Source organism: Clupea harengus, chromosome 8 (genome assembly GCF_900700415.2).
Source record: "Clupea harengus chromosome 8, Ch_v2.0.2, whole genome shotgun sequence".
Lineage (NCBI taxonomy): Eukaryota > Metazoa > Chordata > Actinopteri > Clupeiformes > Clupeidae > Clupea > Clupea harengus.
This window is the reverse complement of record NC_045159.1, coordinates 25,288,168-25,308,356: the sequence shown is the minus strand read 5'-3', so window position 1 is coordinate 25,308,356 and position 20,189 is coordinate 25,288,168. Positions and strand designations below refer to the sequence as shown.

At 45.0% G+C, this 20,189-nt stretch overlaps 1 protein-coding gene across 1 annotated transcript; it reads right to left on the bottom strand.

Annotated features, from left to right (window-relative positions):
• Window positions 1–939: 939 nt before the first annotated feature.
• tlcd3a (TLC domain containing 3A) lies at window positions 940–16,968 on the bottom strand. The gene is made up of 5 exons (XM_012834807.3): window positions 16,299–16,968; window positions 11,651–11,737; window positions 9,814–10,033; window positions 8,190–8,285; window positions 940–6,809 (listed from the first exon to the last, which is right to left on the bottom strand). Exons 1-5 carry the CDS (start codon window positions 16,418–16,420, stop codon window positions 6,486–6,488), a joined length of 849 nt encoding a protein of 282 aa, XP_012690261.2. The 5' UTR covers window positions 16,421–16,968; the 3' UTR covers window positions 940–6,485.
• Window positions 16,969–20,189: the final 3,221 nt, after the last annotated feature.

Below are 20,189 nucleotides of genomic sequence, written 5' to 3'. Positions count from 1 at the left end.
TACCTATGACAAAAGAATACCACCAACATCATTGTGTGGCAATAACGTTTTTATCTATCTATGTACCAATATTTTGTTGAAGCCTGCACGTTAATCCACCATGGGCATGGATCTCCCTATCAATAAGTTTAGCATTGTGACATCATAGAAGAGCAGCATTGTGGCATCATAGAAGAGCAGCGTTTGCACTGTGATGTCACGGCTCTTAATACTGCCACAATCAGGTCATTGATGTTGGGCCTGTGCAGTCCCTCTTGTTGCAATGACCCCTTATAGCACTGACTTGAACTCGACACCAAGACACAGTGAATCAAGGCAAGGAGCGTGAAGCTAAGCATTCTCAGTGCTCAGCATGTTAGCTGAAGCTATGCATTCTCAGTGCTCTGTGACTGATGAACGCCAATTGGTTAAAGACCATGATCCTGTGGTTACTTAGATGATCTTGGTATAACAGCAATGTCATGCTGGAAAGGACACTTGGCTAGATGGCAAGTGGTCTAAATTATTGATCAAGCAGTGGTGGTGGGTTGCATGTGTGTGTAAGCATATTATACCTGTGAACGTATCACTTATCAACTGTACTTTTTATAGACCCCATTAGCAAAGCAGATAAATTGCAAGTAGATATTCAGACTACTTTCTTCTTTTGTAATGTACCATTTACTTATAGCAAATTATCATAAGATCAGGTATATAGATTAGCATGTAGTGATCTATAATCTGTCCATTATGTCATTCACGCACTATCAATTTGTGTGTGTGTGTGTGTGTTATGAAGTGTAAACATACCTGGACAGCCATCTTTGTCTTGCACGCAGGACAGGATGGTTGGTCTGTGTCCCAATCTGCCCTCTTGTGGCCATTCACAAGAGTATCTTTGAATAACTTCTCTTGTAGAAAATATCTTTCACACAAAAATGAAGGCATGACTCATTTAAAAAGGATTCACCCAATCAGATTTATTTTTCTCTTAACAGTGTCTGGATTCACAAGTTGCAACAAAATTCCTCTCACTCAATGTTTAGGTTAGTTTCAGTCAATAGCCAGGTCTCTTTCAGAGAAACTAAAGATCACACTACAAAACAAAAGAGAAAACCCCTCCTTTATGTATATATCAAAATTTGATATATAAATATATGAAAAAAATCAGACGTTTATCAAAAATAAGGAGGCAGGGAGTGTTAAAGGTTGTGATTGAGCTGTGCAAAAGAAACCACAGCCAAGAAAAGTGACACCAAAAAGGGGCCAAAGTCATAAAACTTTAACACAGACTGAAGGCTGTGTCCCAACTTCGGAAAGGTTTTTCCATCAACCATCCCTTCTACTTCTTTCTATCCCTTCTCTCTCGCATCATCTGCGGAGATGCATGTAATTGACATCGATGGAACACAAATGCACGTGTTCTTGGTAATACCTGGCCCTTTTAAGGACGTCATTTGACGGCTATTGCCATTTTGCCACCTCATGTTGTTAGTTAATGTGGCGTGGCATGGCACGGCATGTTGGACAGAAACTCTCCTGGAACTGAAGCTGGACTGGGAGAGCAGTTGTCTTTATTTTTCTAGATCACACAACAAAAGCAATGAGACTTATTGGAAACTAACTAAGAATGGGGAAGAAAATAAATGCAGTCTGCAAAATTGGGACACAGCCTGTGCCTTCGTTTGAACAGCATCAATCAAATATCAAACACTGCAAACTAATTCTGAACGTAGATGTTTCAAAGCCGAAATGATTCACCGGATGTTTTTAAAGTGGAGAGATGTTGGTGACGGGTGATATCTGTGAGGGGGCTCTGCTGCTACTGTAGGTGGTCAGAATGATGCATGACTGCTAGGATGAAGCTTAAGTTCAAGTCTTTTGTCTGATGTTTCAGGGGAATTCACTGTGCACGCCAATATAAGCATTGTAACGATGCATGTCTTCATGTAGAGATGTTCTGATACATATTGTGGTTGAGCACTTAAGGGAACTCAAAGAACACGGAACACTACTAAAAAAGAACACGGAACACTACTAAGTTTTACATACTCCTTATTAATGACCAATGTATGATTTTGTGTGAATAATTGATTTCTTTAGCATATTTTAGACTATCTGATCTAGTTATGTGATCAATTCATGAAGATCAGTGAAAGTGCTCAGCACCAATGCTTGTAAACACAATTTAAGTTGTCAACAAGTATAGATCTGATCATGGTCTTCTTTTGCAGGTACACAGTAAACTGCCCAAGAAATCTCATCTCAAGTAAGTATAGAAACGCAGCTACAACCTGTAAACACTGCCTGCTGAATCACTCTGGTTTGTGCCGCGCTTGTGTGGGTAATATGAAGAGATTTAACACAAGGCACTGGATTCTAATTTTGGTTCACTGTCCAGAGTTTCAGCACCAATCTGGACAACACAGGACACGTTGTGTGCGTAACTTTGTATAAGTGGTCGTCTCCAGTATCTCTGTTTGAATAGTTTAGCTTCGCTATTGCGTTCTTCTTTCATCCAGCCTCAAAAAGCAGAATCACTTGCAGCCCCAAAGCGACTCCAAGGAATGATAGGATCCAGCCTGATCTAGATATGTGTAAAAGGTCTAGTAGTCAAATCGCACAGGGGCAACAGGTCCCCATTCACCGCTGCCATTCCATTTCTTTCTGATAAGACGTAAGACCTTGGACTCCTGTAGGGAGTTCTGGTTTGACGCACGTAGAAGCAGCGGTGATGAGACTGTGCAGAGAGGACACATAGGAGGGAAACGAACTAAAAAAAAAAAAAAAAAATGGTACAAACGTAAAAGATATCCTTCGCTGTTGTCCTCGTTTGGAAATTCTGTTCACTTTTGTTTTGCTTTTTTTTTTTATTATTATTATTATTGATTAAAGTGCCTGACAATCTTTGGTCTACCAACCCTTAAAGGCTGCAATATCACAAGCCATGTCAGAATGCTTTCATCCAAAACAAGAGGAAACAGCAGAAGAGGGAAAAAAAAATCAAATAATAATCTATAGTGTCATTCCAGGTATTTTAGGTTTCAGGTTTGTTTTTTTTTCTTCATCTTAAAACTCACAGTTTCAACTTTTTTCAAAAAATAAATCTCTAGGAGAACAAACATATGTTAACATCATCTTCACCAAACCCTGAGCAAAGAGAGGATGCCTCTAGTGAGACTAAACATAAGACTTCATATATTACTGTTAAAAAATTAATAACTCTAACAACAATAAAAATGATTATCTGGATATGTGTTTGCATGCTATGACATCTCACTCCTCGGAAGCAACTCTGTCAGGGTGCAAAGTCTCCAAATGACATGCTGAACTTTGACCCCTAGAAAGTAATGCCAACTACTGTGGGCTTGTGACCCACCAGCGTTAAAGAATCGGAGGGTAAGCAGACCCAAGCCTACTGCATCAGCATGTGTGAGGAAGCCAATATGTCTGCCTGTCATTGTCCGCTGTTCGTTATTTCCCTTGGAAAGAAAACACCCTCCGACTGACTACATGTCCCGTCAAAAATTGACAGGCGTACAACGCCCCAAGCAAACCCAAATTATGTAGTTTCTACCTCCCACCCCACAACGTAGCGAGACGTGGTCCCTTGGCAATGCCATCTCTCCCACACACACACACACACACACACCCACCTCGCTGCCAACTGGGCACTGTCTAAAACCCACAGACAAAAGGTGGAGGAAACGGGTGGCATGAGAGTGCCTACGGGCGAGGGGGAAATGTTTCCAGAGGGTTCGCCGCTGTCGCGCCAGACAAAAGGGTACAGAGTAAACTCATTCAGAGGGGCCCATTCAGCCCAGCTCAACCGTACCAGAATGCAGCAGCGCTCTGGACAGAAGCCAGTGGGACGGGACGGGACGGGACCGAGGACGGGGGACACAGACGAGGAGGAACATACAGCAGATCCAACACAGACTGACTACCCACTCAGGAGACAAACCAACTAAACTAAAAGGGAGGCCAATGGGCCGCTAATGCACCCGGCGGTTGACCACCAGGAGCAGATATTCAGCGGAGGGACTGAAGGTAGTGTCCACTCTGACAGCGTTCAGAGGAGAGGTGTAGCGGGGACAGAAGGACAATGGGACATATGGATGCTGTGGATACGGCCTTGCGTACAGGAGGTCTGTGCATAGTTCACAGGTCAGGAAATCATAGGGAATATTTACCCACACATGGAGAGGAAAGCTTAAAGCAACGTCTATGACCGCTTGCCTTCCCAGGCCTCAGACCCACACACACACACACACACACACAGACCAATGCACACACATGCACGTGATTTCAAGCACTGGTGCATGTGTATGCACACAAATACACACACACACACACACACACACACACACACACATATATACAGCTGAAGGCAGCTTTTTAGGTCCAGTTTTTCTTAATATAATGTTCATATGATCATCTTAAAATATCGTCAGTGAACAGACTTATATGTGTTCCTAAGAGCAATTTAATACCTTAAAATTCAAGAGCTTGTGAGAGCATTCATGGAATCTACTCAAAGTTTCATAAAAGGTGTAGTAAAAACTATAATACGCATTTGCTAAAAACATATGAAATATATTGTTGTATTCTATGTGTTGAGAGCCCTGTGAATGATGCATCTAAGATGTGTGCACTGAGTTTCCATGCTAATGTTCAAAGCTAACGCTAAACCTGGCTTCAGTCTGGGTCCCCCACCCACGGTTCACCAAACTCTGATGCAAGCTATGAAAATGGTGAGCACCTCATTCCAACAACCGGGGACAAATTGTATGGTCACATCTAGCACATAACATGTTCTGCTTGTACCTTTTACCGATTGACATTTTACACCAGTGGGGGGAAAAAGACTCATAAAGACAGACAACTTGGGGACAAATCCGCTCTGGTTCAAACAGATCTGAGGACAGCGATTGGGCCACAGTGACATGCCAGCGCTGGTGTTTTTCTCTCATCGAAGACAAAGCAGAGGAGCGCTTTCTGTCTGGACATCCTGTGACCAAAACGAGACACGGATGTCCATTGAGGCTAAAAAGCTTCGACAGTGGCACAGGGTACTGGCTGCCAATGCCGAGCCTTCACTTTTGTCAGATATAGTCTGTTCCTATAAATATAAATGTGCGCTTGTGTTTTTTGCAGAGCAGCATGCAGCTGTTCAGTCCTTCTGTTAGCATGCTGGGAACGTTAATCTACCCCTTCTGCCCTAAAAAAAAGCCAATGTTATTGCTCTAACCGATGCTCATAGAAATGCCCCGGGGCTTCTTCACGTGTCCTGAACGGCTGACTCCAGTGCTGACGACACTGGCACCTCCTCCTGTCACCACCCAGAAGCCTTTGGGACACCAACCTGGACACCTTCCCATGTAACCACACCCCTCCCCCTCTCCCACTCCCACGGACCATGCCACCTGTGCGTGAAGTAGACATGAAGTTCGACACCACGTCGCCCCCCTGTGGTCGGGAGGCTGCACAGCTATTTAAGAGAGCCCCCCCCCCCCCTAATGGAAGCTGACTATACTTAATCCAAAGCACCTAAATCAGGTAGAGAGCGATCTTTCCCACCCCACTATGTTTCGGGGAAGGAATTTGTTAAGAAGTGTAAACAGTCACAGCAGGGCAGTGCATACATGCACACAACACACACATACACACACACACTATTGGACTGTAAACGAGGAAGACGGGGAGTGCTGAAGGGTGGTAGCTGTGGACGGGCGGGGACAGGAAGAGGAAGAGGAAGAGCTAGAGGTGTGTGGTGGTGTGTAATTCCATGTCTGTGTACTACATCACATTAATGGGTTTATGTAGTGAATGAACCAATGATGGGGATGATGACACTCTTGCCAACCGACTCAGTGCACCCACTCCTCTTCCCATCAAAAACACTCTTCTGTTAAGAATAAGGGTAAACATCCCCCAACAGAGGCTTGGGCTAACAACGGAAAAGACAAAAACACAATAATACCCAATATCCGAAGTCACTGGTCTAAAACTGAAACGGACTCTTCAATCAGTAGTTCACCGGTGTGGGAGAGGGGGGGGTTCTCTTTTTACCAAGGGGTGCACAGTTACTTCTGGACGTGGCTCCTGACAAAAGAGGAGGTGCCATCCAGTGCTGTTGCTCCGCCTGTTTCCATCGTGCGGGGAGGCATCTGGCGTTCTCCACCACAAGCCCACCCCTAACCCTTAGTTCCATGGCAACAAGCAGGAGAGGAGCCAATCGGAGGCCAAGCATATGAACTGATGCCCAAGACTGTTCCTGTGGAGCTCGGCTGAACAGCGAGTGACGGGTTTGAAGGGGGCTGAAGAGTCCTACCAGTCTTTGCAGTAGTAGTAGTAGTAGTAGTAGTAGTAGTAGTGATCAAAGTAGTAGTAGTAGCAGCACTATCTGTACTGTAACAGTAGTAGTAAAATGGTGCCCTAGTTGTTGTTGTCGGTGCTGTTGGTTGGTCAGTTGGTGGGTGGTGGTAGGAGTGCGAGGTGTGGCTTTACTGGTCTCCCTTGGCGCTGCTGTCCACGGCGGCGGCGGCGGTGGCGGTGGCGTCCGGAGGGCCGGGGATTCGGGAGCGCCTGTAGAGGCGGAAGCCCTTTCGGCACAGCAGGACGAACCAGTAGACCTGCGGCGCCATGATGCAGAGGTTGCCCAGGTTGGCGGAGAGGGGGAGGTGGAAGGGCACGCTGTAGAGGGGCAGCCCGTAGTGCTGGCCGTACACCCAGTACATGTAGGGGAAGAGAGCAATGCGACACAGGAAGAATGTGAACAACACCATGCCGCCGTTAGCCTTGTGCACCTGGCAGTCCTGGAGGCCCAGCTGAGGGAGAGAGAGAGAGAGAGAGAGAGAGAGAGAGAGAGAGAGAGAGAGAGAGAGAGAGAGAGAGAGAGAGAGAGAGAGAGAGGGGGACGACACATAAATAATAAACAAAGGGGAAGATCAATAACAAAGAAGAGTAACGTGCACAGCACTATGACACAAATATCCATGAGTTAAAGCAGCATTTTCAGTTTGGTGTGTCACAGAAATAATGTTTTAAAATGGGTTGTACACAGTATGGAATTCAACATACAATATAAACTGTTGTGCAAACCATCTGCTCAGAGATTATTACCAAGGTAACCCTAGCTGAGTTCTGTTGGTCTTTCATGTGTGTATTCCATGCGGTGAACATCAACTGGGTCACACTGAGCTAGCTGCTAACCTCTGAAATGAACTGAGCAACTAGCGTGCCATCATGTAAAACTAGACACAGTAAATAGAAGACACTGGATCCTGATAACCACACAGGCCCCAAATGTCATGACTGAACCCGCTGTTTCCTCTACCTACCACCAGGGTGCAGTGTATGTGTGGTTGAGCAAGACAGTGCCTAGTCACTCAGAGAGAGAGAGAGAGAGAGAGAAATAGAGGGGGAGAGAGAGAGATAGGGAGAGAGAGAGAGAGAGATAGGGAGAGAGAGAGAGAGAGAGAGAGATAGGGAGAGAGCAAGAGAATGATAGGGAGAGATAGGGAGAGAGAGAGATAGGGAGGGAGAGAGAGAGAGATAGGGAAAGAGAGAGAGAGAGATAGGGAGAGAGCAAGAGAATGATAGGGAGAGATAGGGAGAGAGAGAGATTCCTCTTGATCAAGCTAAATTGAGTCAGGAGTCAGCAGAATTGAAAACAACAGATGCAGAGCGGGCCCCCAGACTGTTTTCTTAAGGGGCCAGCAGTTTTGCCATTGGCCGACTGACAGATCATTTAAAAAGCAACCGGAACTGTTGACTGGCAGAGTATTTCCTCTGGCTGCAGTAATGCCTTCTGCAAGAGTGCTGAGTAAAAAAACCTGTGAAGTGAATCTGTGTAAGATGCATGGACCTGCAAGAGTGTAGTAGTGAGTGATTGTGTGTGTGTGTGTGTGTGTGTGTGTGTGTGTGTGTGTGTGTGTGTGTGTGTGTGTGTGTGGGGGGGGGGGGGGGGGGGGGGGGGGGGGGGGGTAGGGGTTTGTGCCCGGGTAGGGGTTTGTACCCATCCCTCATCCATATACAAAGCTGCATGTAGGTCACTGGTGTTGTTTATGTACCAACATGAATATGTGTGTGTGTGTGTGTGTGTGTGTGTGTGTGTGTGTGTGTGTGTGTGTGTGTGTGTGTGTGTGTGTGTGTGTGTGTGGTGTGTGTACACAGTAAGTGTCAGCTGTTCCTAGAGCGTGTCTCACCTGGATGAGTATCTTTCCCAGAGACACAAACGGAGTGCTGAGCTCGGTGAGGAACAGGCAGCCGATGAAGTAATCTCCCTGGTCTTTCCTGAGGAACTGAGAGCCGGGGAAAAGAGAGCACAGCATCGTCAGCACAGAGACAACAGTCACCCCACAGCACAAGTAGGCCAAGCAGACAGGACTCTCTGAATACACTGTGATAAGCCCCAAACAAAGATTACACGAAGAGACATGTTGTAATGAGAGGGAGATAACAACCCCACAGTTGAGCGGTTACTCTAAGACGCACGAACCCGCTTGACTGACAAGGGGCCAAATTGACCTGATAATGCACAAGGATAAGCTGGGTCAGCAGCACACAGGGAGCCACACTCAGGGCCACAGGGCCACAGGGCCACAGGGCCACAGGGCCACAGCAGCACAGTTAGTCTGATGGGGACCGAAGAGGCTTCGCTTGTTCAATGAAACGGACACGAGCAGCGAGACCTGCCATCTGCACGCCGGCTAATGACCTGCCATCCACTGTGTACTTACACAGCCTGTTGTCCCAAACACACATCTGCCCCCCGGGACAGAACACATGAACTCCATTCACCTGTCTGAGAGACAGGATGAGGGATACGAGAGGTCAACTGAACCTTAACTCACTGTCATTCGGGTTTATTTACTTTAGCTCTTAATAATAGTAATTAGTTCATATTGACCTGCATTTGTACTTATGAAACTTATATGGTGTTATTACTAGCTAATGAACTATCAAACTGGCCTCTGTACAAAGCTGGCCAATCAAGCACAGCGATGGATGATTTGGGGACAACCACAATTGGAAGGTCCTTTGCCGAATCCTGAGTATCAGTATGGGCATGACTGAATCAGCATGAATTCGCAACATGCCGTTGTTCTTGTTTGACTGGTAATTAAGCATGAACAACAATACCCATCATGGTATTTTAGTAATTACCCTCACCCCCATCTCAGCGAGAGGTAACTTTTATCTGAGCCACTGATATGGCTGTTACCTAGTTGTGTGTGTGTGTGTGTGTGTGTGTGTGTGTGTTATCCGAGTGTGTGGGAGGGACACAAAAGGCCATGTCAAGGCGGCGTGGTGTATCAGTGCAGCAGCTGGCCCTGAATAATAGAGGCGTGGGTAAGGTGATCTCATATCACCACCGCCAGTGACAGGCCCACAAAACACGGGGCCAGGTTTCCAAACCACCTGCCTCCCATGGACTGAAATATTAGCTGCAGCGCATGTGTGTGTGTGTTTGTGTGTGTGCATGAGATTGATAACACACCCTCACTGGCTTACGTAGGCCAGCACGTGTCAGTGTGTCTAATGAGTGGTGTTGACGGATCGGCATAATGGCCATAACCAGCCAGACACGAGAGCATGCAGAAGAGGGGAAGGGAAAGTGCTCTCCCTGTCGCCATCTTGCTCCATTTCCCCATCCCTCTCTCTCTCTCTCTCTCTCTCTCTCTCTCTCTCTCTCTCTCTCTCTCTCTCTCTCTCTCTCTCTCTCTCTCTCTCTCTCTCTCTCTCTCTCTCTCTCTCTCTCTCTCTCTCTCTCTCTCTCTCTCTCTCTCTCTCTCTCTCTCTCTCTCTCTCTCTCTCTCTCTCTCTCACCAGCGTGACCGGCAGCAGGACTGTCAGCAGGGCGATGTGGTGAAGGACCAGCAGGAACTCCCGGCGCACGAACGAGTGGACCGTCCTCCATGAGTGCTTCTTGTACTCCTCGTGACCCTTGACCCGGAAGCGGTAGTAGTGGCTGAGGTACATGGCGAAGATGTCATACGCCATGTAGGGCACGCCATACCAGATGACAAAATAGGTGGCAAGCCAATGCCTGAGAGAAAGAAGAGAAGAAGAAAGAAAGAAAGAAAGAAAAGGAAAGAAAGAAAGAAAGAAAGAAAGAAGGGAAAGAAAACTGCTGAGAATGACACTGAGGAGACTCGATAGGGTCATAAGGCTTACATCATGCTCTGAAATAACATGACCATCACTGCTTCTGTAGGTATACTGGGTCCTCTCCAGTCAAGCTCACTAAATTCTCTGATCACGTGGACTAAATTCGGTCCCGTACCGAATCCTGAGTATCAGTATGGGCATGACTGAATCAGCATGAATTCGCAACATGCCGTTATTCTTGTTTGACTGGTAATTAAGCATGAACCACAATACTTCATGGTATTTTAGTAATTACCCTCACCCCCATCTCAGCGAGAGGTAACTTTTATCTGAGCCACTGATATGGCTGTTACCTAGTTGTGCATTTGTGTGTTGTGTTGTGTGTGTGTGTGTGTGTGTGTGTGAGTTAGGAGGTGGGTTATACAAGCACAAGCACACTGAAAGCACAGGATAATTTAGCTTCCATTGTATGTCTGGAGATCAGTCACTGTGTACGTGTGTGCACACACACACACCTAAAGAAAGCCATCACATTCAATTCATTCTGAACAGCTACACTGCGCACATATGGTTACCAATTCTTGACCTGGAAGAATTACATACGGGTACTTCATTTTCACAAGACTGAAATATTCAATGGCCATACCAACAACCATATTTCGAAGAACACATTGACCTCAAAACTACCAGACTGCAAAAGATGGCCACCCCCTGTCCCCTGTCCCCTGTCGCAGAGCCTGGTCCCGTTGGCCCTACACTGTGGCTCTTTGCCCCCACCCAATGCTCAGGATCATGTCTGCTCACGCGCTCAGGCCCGGCGCTAAGCCTCAGGGGGCGGATTACCGAGGCTGCTGGGAGTTTTGCCGGGGCCCTCCTGGCAAGCCCCTAAGGGGGGGGGGGGGGGGGGGGGGGGGGGTGGATTACTCCATTACACTGTCCTGCTGCAACCTGTCCCTGACGGCCAGGTAGCAGGTCACACCATCACAGGTTCTAATGCAGTGAGAGAGGGGGAGGGATGGGGGGGGGTGGTGTGGGGATGTACTGCTGGGGAGGAACAGCTGGCACACTAGGGCTGGATCACATCGCACCACAGCGTCCTTCGGGGAGAGGACGGGACGGGGCGGGGTGTGAACAGATGTGGAGCTAGAGTGAAGGTGGATCTAAAAAGGCCAACCATCTGGAGAGGCTAACAGACATAATTACCTCTCTAGTGGCTGCCCGAGCAGGAGATCCGGCATTAGCATGAAGCAGATCTACACTAAGACGAGTCACAAATGCCCTCTATGGAAACATGCCATGCTGTAGGGCGCAATGGTGAGGTAAAACTACTTTCAACTTATATTCAAAATTCCCATTCTGACTAAATCAACTACACAAATCAAACTGTTAGTGGGTTTAGCAACAAACAGGACTTGGTGAGAATCTTAAGAGATGCAGGAATGGCAGGAGGCAATTTTTTTTTTTTTTTTCCTCTGTAGGATTAACCCCAACCCTAACTGCAAGTCATGCTGGTTTGTGAACTCAAGTGTTTAGGACGCGGGGTTACGGTACTTACCGGTCATTGATCACATTGCCTCCGCATGTGGCCACCACGATCGCCCCGGCGGTGGTGGCCATGATGGCATGGACAGAGGACACCAGCCTGAGAAGGAAGAGAACACAGAGATTCCAGAATGACTCACAGAGTCGTGGAACTATATCTGTACGCAGACCCCGCTGTGGGTACCTGCTGGCCAAATGTCAAAATTACCAGATGGTTTAACCCTTGAACAGACGGAAGCAATGCGGCCTCCTTCAGGTAAAAGCCTGCCGCACGCACGCACGGTCAAGAGCTGATACAATAAACAGACAAAACACAAAGAGAAACCCTGGAAGGTGTTAAGTGATTCTGAAATATGATGATATAATATCCAGCCGACATTATGGTTAGGGCTTTCACAGGCCCCTAGCCAGCATGGGCATTACGATAGGCGATTTAGCAAATGCTTAGACTTAATTACATTGCATCACCCCCCCTGTGCCTCAGCGAGAGTTTACCCTTTGTCCTTTTATGGACTATAAGAATGTCCCCGTGCCATAACCAACAAAGAACATCAGAGGGATATTCTACAGCAATGAATTACAGATTGCAGTTATGCAGTACCTAAGACTCTTATTACACTGGTGTTTTAAATTAACATCCATCCATCCATCCATCCATGCCTCTTTCAGCAGGACATTTTTACTGTACAATCCTTTAGCAGAAAGTTCCTTGAGGGGGCTGAAGTCTACTTGAAAAGGTTGACAAGTGTTTTGAGGCCGGTGAAGTGATGCAAACTCCCAGAGACTGTCAAGTGGCCTACGCTGCAAACCGTGCTAGCTGGTGCTTCCTAGGGCATGACAACGGTGGTCACGTGAGCCTGGCCTGTCAGCTCACGCTTGAGTTAGCCCCCTGGTTAAGCGGTCCCGGCCCACTGGAACACTGTCACAAGACCCAGATTTACACAACCCCCTCTTTGTGTCCGCGCTCTTCCCTTGAGTTGGGCGAGGAACAGAAGGGGGAATCGGACGGGAGAGGAAAAGGTTGCCTTTGTTTTGTTTTGTTTTGTTTTGTTTTGTCCCCCCCCCCCCGTACCCCATACTCACGCATGCATGCATACACGCAGTACATACACTAGGGATGTACCGATACACAGTGCTGTGTTGAACTGTCCGGTAGGCCCACTGCAGCTCAATACGCACACGTGAACCGTGGTGATTTTCATTTAATTTCCAAAACTTGCTTATTGCACTGCAGACATCTTGTACATTCAGATCCCAAGGAACATCACTGGAGCCTATCAGCCCTATGTATGCAGATAGGAGCTGGAGAAGAGAGGGGAAACAAAAAACTGGAGTTATCCGAACTCCAATTTGACAATGGCGAACGCTAGGTAGACAGAAAGTAGGAAATTTGAAGAGGCACCGCTGTCTTTCAAATCCGCTGTGTGGGAACATTTTGGATTCAGCGTTCAATACAAGGACGAGGGTAAGAAGACCGTAAACAAAAAAAATACAGTCTGCAAGCATTACTTTACCACTGTTGGCTACTCAAGTGGGTACAATTCTAACATGGTGTCTGAGACAGTCTCATTTACGTAGCCATCACATGCCATATCCCAGGTGGAGCAAGGAGAGTCCACTCGTTAGTGAAAACACAAAAAATATCTTGCTGTTGCCTTTTAACAACGATTTGTGACAAATAAAAAACAAAGACACAGGGCAGTGGGAGAGGGCAGACCTCCGCCAAATGCCTTCTCACACCTTAGCAAAAGTGAAACTACATCATTGAGCCACCCCGTGAGTCAGATCTGCCCTAAAATGTGCATAATCTTTCTTACAGATTAACAATCTCATACATTTACAAACAAACAACACCTTGGTGGTAATAATGAAAGCAGAGGGAGGATTCATAGCCAAAGATTTACAGCCCTATTCGGCAGTTATTGACTCAGGATCGTCTCTTGATGGAAAAAAATTAACCACGTTACAATGTCCCCCTCCCGCACACATTTCAGCAGCAAAGTTCTATGAATCACAGAGAGAAATTGGAAACAAATTCACAGACACCCCATCTAGTTCGTTCCACTTATAGTTGGACCTCCAGAGCAAGTGAAAGATACCTCGCTGTAGTAGACAGAAACCAGACCTAGTCAGTCATGCTGCCATTTGTCTTAATAGAAACTTTTATTTGTCTATAGGCAAAAATAAATAGTTCATTGTTTAAAGGGTGGTTTTATTTTTTTACTTAAATACAAAGATACAGAAACCGCACCATTACCATGGCCCAAAAACCATGATACATACCGAACCGTGGGCCCACTGTACCGTTGTATTCCTAGCATACACAAACATAGTACACATGGTACACAAGCACAGACACACACACACACTTCCCTCATCTTGGCCCAGCAGTGGAGGGTAACCTCGATCCGCCATGTTAGATGGACTTGGCCTGTTTTTTTTGCCCCATTACTCAGTGGGGCTGAAATGTGTTGGGGAAACTGGCTGGCTCATCCGGAGCTCAGCCTTCGTCTTCGGGGTTAATGGAGTGTGCAGCTCAGCGCGGAGCTACACTCCACTGCGTGCTCTGGCCAGTGCCCGGAGCAGGAGCCAGAGTGACGACACAGGCGGGATTCAGAGGGGAGTTGAGGGCGAAACATCAACAAAACACTTGAGAGCAGACAAAAAGCTCAGAATACCTCATCCACTTGCCCACACACAAACACTTGCATCTAGGTGCATGCATGAATGCACGCATGCATGCATGCATGCATGCACACACACACACACACAATCCTGCAGGGACTGAAAAATAGCCTTTACTTAACTATGGTAATGATGACCATGCAGAGTGATCTCTCATTAACACTACTTTGACACATTTCCTAGCTGAATTCAAAGGACGTGACCGTCTTGTTTTCTCTCCAGACGCTTTTCATGCATTCCCATCCAATGCAGACGAATTCATATACTCTTATCACACATTGCTGTGAAGTCCGTGGACTGCTCGCAATGAAAGATAAGTACACAGTAAACGATCAGCACTGATTGAATCTACCTAACAGTGCTCTTTTTCAGTGGTCCACAGGTTCAGTGGTCAGGGTACAGGTGATAACAGAGGGGGAGCTCAGCATGGACAAAGTCCAGCCTAGCCAATAATTTAGAGGTACGTGGCCTAACCACAGGTTCAATAGAGTAAGCCTACGACATACTGATATGTGCCACATTATCAGGAACAGTCTATGGTCTCATCTCAAGGCACTCGAGAAAACAGAATGGTGAGGCCCTAATGACTGCCCTGCAATGTCATGTCCCTGATAACTTAAGCTTGAAACAACGTAATTGAGGTTTTATTTGTAGCCTTGAGCCTATCAGCTTATGGGGAAAATATACCCTAGACCGGCGACTGACTTGCAGCAGATAACGTCTATAGTCAGAATACCGATTTGGACTGCTCTACTCATGGTCTATGGCCGCTGGCCGGGAAATCGGCGAACGATTCAATAACTCCATTATCCTTCAGCGGAGGCGATTCTGGGCAGACCTTATATCAGTTTGACACAGGCTGGTTGTCGGCTTTCGATAGATGAAAGCACCACAGGACAGAAAAACACCCAAGCAGTTTAGCTCTGAGTCACGTGAAGGATAGCGACCAATGAGAATGACATGCGGCGTGTTTGTTAAAATACAGTGAACTCATAACATCATATGTATTGTATATGCACAATTATTTGAGTGCAATAATGTGACTTGTCTTATCTATACCCTCTGTTCAGAACGTGCTGTTCAAAATAACTTACAAGTCAGATATTTTTTGCTTAATAACGTCACGCTGATATGCTGACCTAGTGACATTGATGTAGCATGGCCAACGTTTTGTCAAGTGAAGCTAATAGGTTCTATCGTTAGATCGTTAGTCTTCGACTTTACTGTATTTTGTAAATGGCTGGCTGCACCCGAATTCAAAATCAAGTTAGCTTTGCAGGAATCTCGCAACCTAGTAACATATCGTTAACGTGAAATGTGACACTACAATTATACAAACTACACTACAATTATATAACCCTTGCCTTGGTAAGAGAGTGGTTAACTTTCTTTGTAAGTCACCTGTTATAATTTGAGCTGCTTTACTGAGCAACGTTAAACGTCTATGTTTGAAGAGATAATATATGTTACGCTAACCACCAGATAAGCAACGTTAGAAATGAGCATCAACGAGAGCATCCAACATAACTTTCTCTTTCTGAGGATACCTCTACTCTAAACAGCAAGTTCCGAGTAGTCTTTTTATGGAATCTTATCCTACACATAAACAAGCCAAGTCAATTAAAGTTATGTTAGAAAACCACAGCAACGGGTCAGCTAAACTGTTAGCTACTTAATGTAACAGCGTTATCGTTTCACGGGCGAGCGCTGAGCTAGCATACCCTTGTGACACCAATGTTGAATGTTCGTTAGTGAGATGAAACGTCAAGTTATTTAGGTTACGTTAGCTAACGTTTTTTCGCAAATTCGTTTAAGCTAGGTTACCGAAAAATCCACTTCTCAGCCTAACTTGGCTAAACCATGAGGCCGTTCCCTTCCTTCCCAGCAAATAACGGGTACTGATCCGTTAGGAAGGATTATTGGCAATGTGATTTGAAAACCGAGTAACGTTCATATAGGATAAAAAAAATACTCACCTCTCACTAACAAGAACAACGTCAGCATCAGTCCAATGTTTGTAAATGGACGGTAGCACTTTTCGAAAAAGGAAGAACAGACCTGGAAAAACCACGACGCCGCAGCCAAGCACTTGCAACATCCTTGCGCAGCACTTGTCCGGCTAGCTACGAAGATATATCTATAATTATAATCTGGGTCGACCTTCGGCGGCGTAATTTAAACACCTCGTTTCACTACCGGTGACTGGAAATTGCTGTATACACTTGACTGCATTAGCTAACGTTGTTCTCACGCCACCAGGTCCAGTCACCGGTGACCGCTGCGCGTTTTCCCTTGCCTCAGCAGCAGTACTCGGTACACAAAAACTAGCGGTGAAGGCAGCCCGCGATTGATTGGTCTTTACTCCTGGCGCAAAGCCGGTGGCCAACAAACAAGCTAGCCAACTAGCTAGCTACATCGCATAGGATTACAAAATAAGAAATCCAGCATTACAAATGTCATTACACAATGTGTTTTTCCTTGCAGTCCCCTATACAGATAGCCAAATAGAAGTGATACGCCTATTCAAATGAATATTTTTCTCGTAAGGGCAAGTTTATGGATAACACTAGCATTCATCCATAGCTCGGCAAGCATTCTTAATTCCTGTGCAATGCTACAGCCTCAACTTTGGGAAAAGGCGCCTATCATTTTGCAGGACAGCGCCCTCTAGGCATTACTAAATCTAAATGAGTGACATTCACACTATCCCCCCATTTAAAACCATTTTTCTTACAAGCTATTTCATGTAAATTCATTCACATATTAACATTATCCGACGTGGTTATCCTGTACAATAGCGCATCTTCAACTTGGTGAAATGAGAGCATATTTCAAAAATAATGTCTCAAATATTCTTCAGCACTTGACCGAGTGCTGACAATTGTTAACTTTCAAAGGGAGTTAATGACAGTTTCCCTGTACATGAAATAATTAGGCAAATGAGACAAAAATCTGTTCATTCTGTTCATTTGGAAACTACTAACCCACACACACACTGATGCAATTTGTCAATCTTTCCCCAAAAATAAATTGCTGTCCTGTCAGCTAGTTTCATTGTTAATAACTGCAGACATTCCTGACTTAACCCATTTTAGGGCGCACCTAGAACAGAAGCGGTGGCAAGTTTGGCTTGTGTGTGTGTATGTGAGTTGTGTGGACATTGCTGTAACACCATGCTCACTGAGTGGTGGAAGCCTGTGGTGTGAGGGCTTAGTGACCCTCAGGTCGTCCAGTGCTGGTTCCATATACAGGAGAGCCTTTGTCTACTATGGGCCCTGTGGAACAGCGCCCCTAATCCTGCACTTCCCTCCCACTCACCCTAGAACACCTCATTTGACTAACCAGTCACATTTCTCTCTCTCTCTCTCTCTCTCTCTCTCTCTCTCTCTGGGACATTTTCCTGGAATACAGCCAAGATGGCTGCCTCCTCTCTGGTGATCAGCCATAACATATTTAATTCCCAATACAAATATATTGACTGGATTCTCCATATATGTGATTCACATATATCAGTACATATATTGATACACATACCAACAGAATCTTACACACAATGCACATTTTTCATATCACCTCTATTGTGAGGATATATAAATAGCCTACTGTTACTTATGTTACCTATGTTTGGGGTATCAATTATGGCTTAGCAGGCACTGTCTTGAATTCCAACATTCTACCATTGAATTTGTACCTCTGACAGAGCATTCGTCTTGACAGTGTCCAGAGATGTCCATATTATCTCTGGATTGTCTCTGTACATATGGAAAACATGCTCATAAGGGAAGTTATACAGAGGGAGAGGTTTTATGGCACCCCTTGTGTAAGTACTATCTGTTTAGGTTTCACTGTGTTGTTTATGATTTGTATTTGTATCTGTATTTGAATACAAAAGGACCAGTGAGCCTGTGAACACACTTGAGAAGATGTACTGAAGAGACTACTAGCGAACAACATTGGCTCTGTGAGGTAGTTACGTGGTCAATAGAAAACGTTTTCTTTGTAAATAAAATATATTGAAATTATTTTTGTCAATTTACAAATGTTTTATGAAACATTTCACATCAGGTTTACTTCTTTCGAATCTCTTCAAGGAGGTAAGGAGGATTAAGTCAACTCATTTAAAGAATTCAGTGTGATACAGTATTTTTAATCACACTCGAAGCTTGTTTGCTGTTCCATTCTTCTTTCTTTTTTTTTGCTGTGACACTCTTTTGCTCAAATGCATGCCCGTGTGAAAGGAGACAAGCTGAAGACCTAGGATTTTTTTGTAATCTCCTTCAACTGGGACCATGACCGCAAACAGGGATAGACTCCATCTTCTATTTGTAATGGGTACTGTGTGTATTTCCTTGAAGAGTTACCTTTAATGTTTCTTAATGCAATGCAATGAAAATTCAGTTTTACTTTCATGCTTCTCTGTCGAACAGGGATTCTATTTGTTTTCAAGACAAAGATGTCAGTGAGTGGCCCAGTCTCAACAGACTTTACTTCTGTGAGCTCTGAATCCTGGCCAGGTGAGGCTCAAACATCCCCTTCGGCAAAAAGTACCACAAATTCAGGAGTTTCACCATCGTCACCCCAACAGAACGCCACTGACACTAACCAGCAGTGTTCAAGTGAGGCTCCACACCCTGGTTTTGTGTCAGGTGCAGAGGTGTAAAAAGTACTGAAATGTTGTACTCAAGTAAAAGTACAATTACTTTGATGAAATTTTACTTAAGTACAAGTAAAATTACCCATCTAAAAATCTACTCAAGTAAAAGTAAAAAGTAGTTCATTTAAAATGTACTTTAAGTAAAAGTTACTTAGTTACTTTCAACAACTTGATGGGGGCCGCTCCTATATAGTGCAAAAAAGGACAAGGGGTCATAAATCCAATACAAAAACTAGTTATTTTTTATTAAAGGAGAATCTTTAGAAATATAAGTGCAATGACATTAAACATGTCAAACATTAAACATGTCAACACAACATTTAAGAACTTTTGGGAGGACATGTCAAGACATGACAGCTAAAATAAAAAGTTAAAATACCGCTGCCCCACTTAAACTTTGGTTACTTTACTTGTGTCCACCTTTAGAGCATTAGTCTACAAACTTCTTGTTGAGTTTGAGCAGCAGCTGATTTTCAAGATGAGTAGAGTTCATCCGGGCTAGCTTTGCATTGAACAGCAATCCAGCACAGCTGAAGAGTCGCTCGCAGGCGGCCGAGGCAGGTAGGCCAGTATTGAGTTTCAGGGACAGTTTTTTGATATTCTGAAAGGCGTTCAGCAGATCCATATTGACTGAGACACAGGCTAGGTACCCTTCTAACTCCCCTGTACCTTCTGACCTTCTGGACTTCATTGAGGAAAATAAATCATCTTCATCTGATGAATGTTGTCCAACTTGCTCCAGCCTCCAACATCCGGTCAAGATGTTGTCTGACATAGACTAGACCTGTAGAATGACAAACAACATTTCTGACAATTAAGTATTGAGCTGCCATCAAGATTCAAGAGTGCATCATAACACAGAAATAGCTATAAATAGCTACTTGAGATGACAGACCTACAGTATACAGAATTATAGCATTATTTTCTATTTCTACATGCATCACAATTCATAATCCTCAATTCTTGCTAACCGGGACCCCTTAGCATGAACATGAAAGACGTGCACGTTGCAAAGCCACCACTTATCGTTATCAATATCTGACTAAACATCGTGATAAATTGCAGATAACGATATACACATTGACTTGTCCAACTGTCTGAAAACGATGGTGTGCGCATTCACATTGTTCTGTTTCAAGGCATGGGAGGCAGCCAAATATCAGTTTATGTGGTGTATTTCATTGCTGATGACTGATCTGCAGTTTTTAACACA

Excerpts from the sequence above, each read along its gene's own strand:
- tlcd3a (XM_012834807.3), bottom strand. The coding sequence starts at position 16,420 with ATGTTGCAAGTGCTTGGCTGCGGCGTCGTGGTTTTTCCAGGTCTGTTC. Across the intron at positions 11,738-16,298 it reads GTTGTTCTTGTTAGTGAGAG|GCTGGTGTCCTCTGTCCATG; the intron begins GTGAGTATTTTT and ends CTTCCTTCTCAG. Across the intron at positions 6,810-8,189 it reads TGGGAAAGATACTCATCCAG|CTGGGCCTCCAGGACTGCCA; the intron begins GTGAGACACGCT and ends TCTCTCCCTCAG.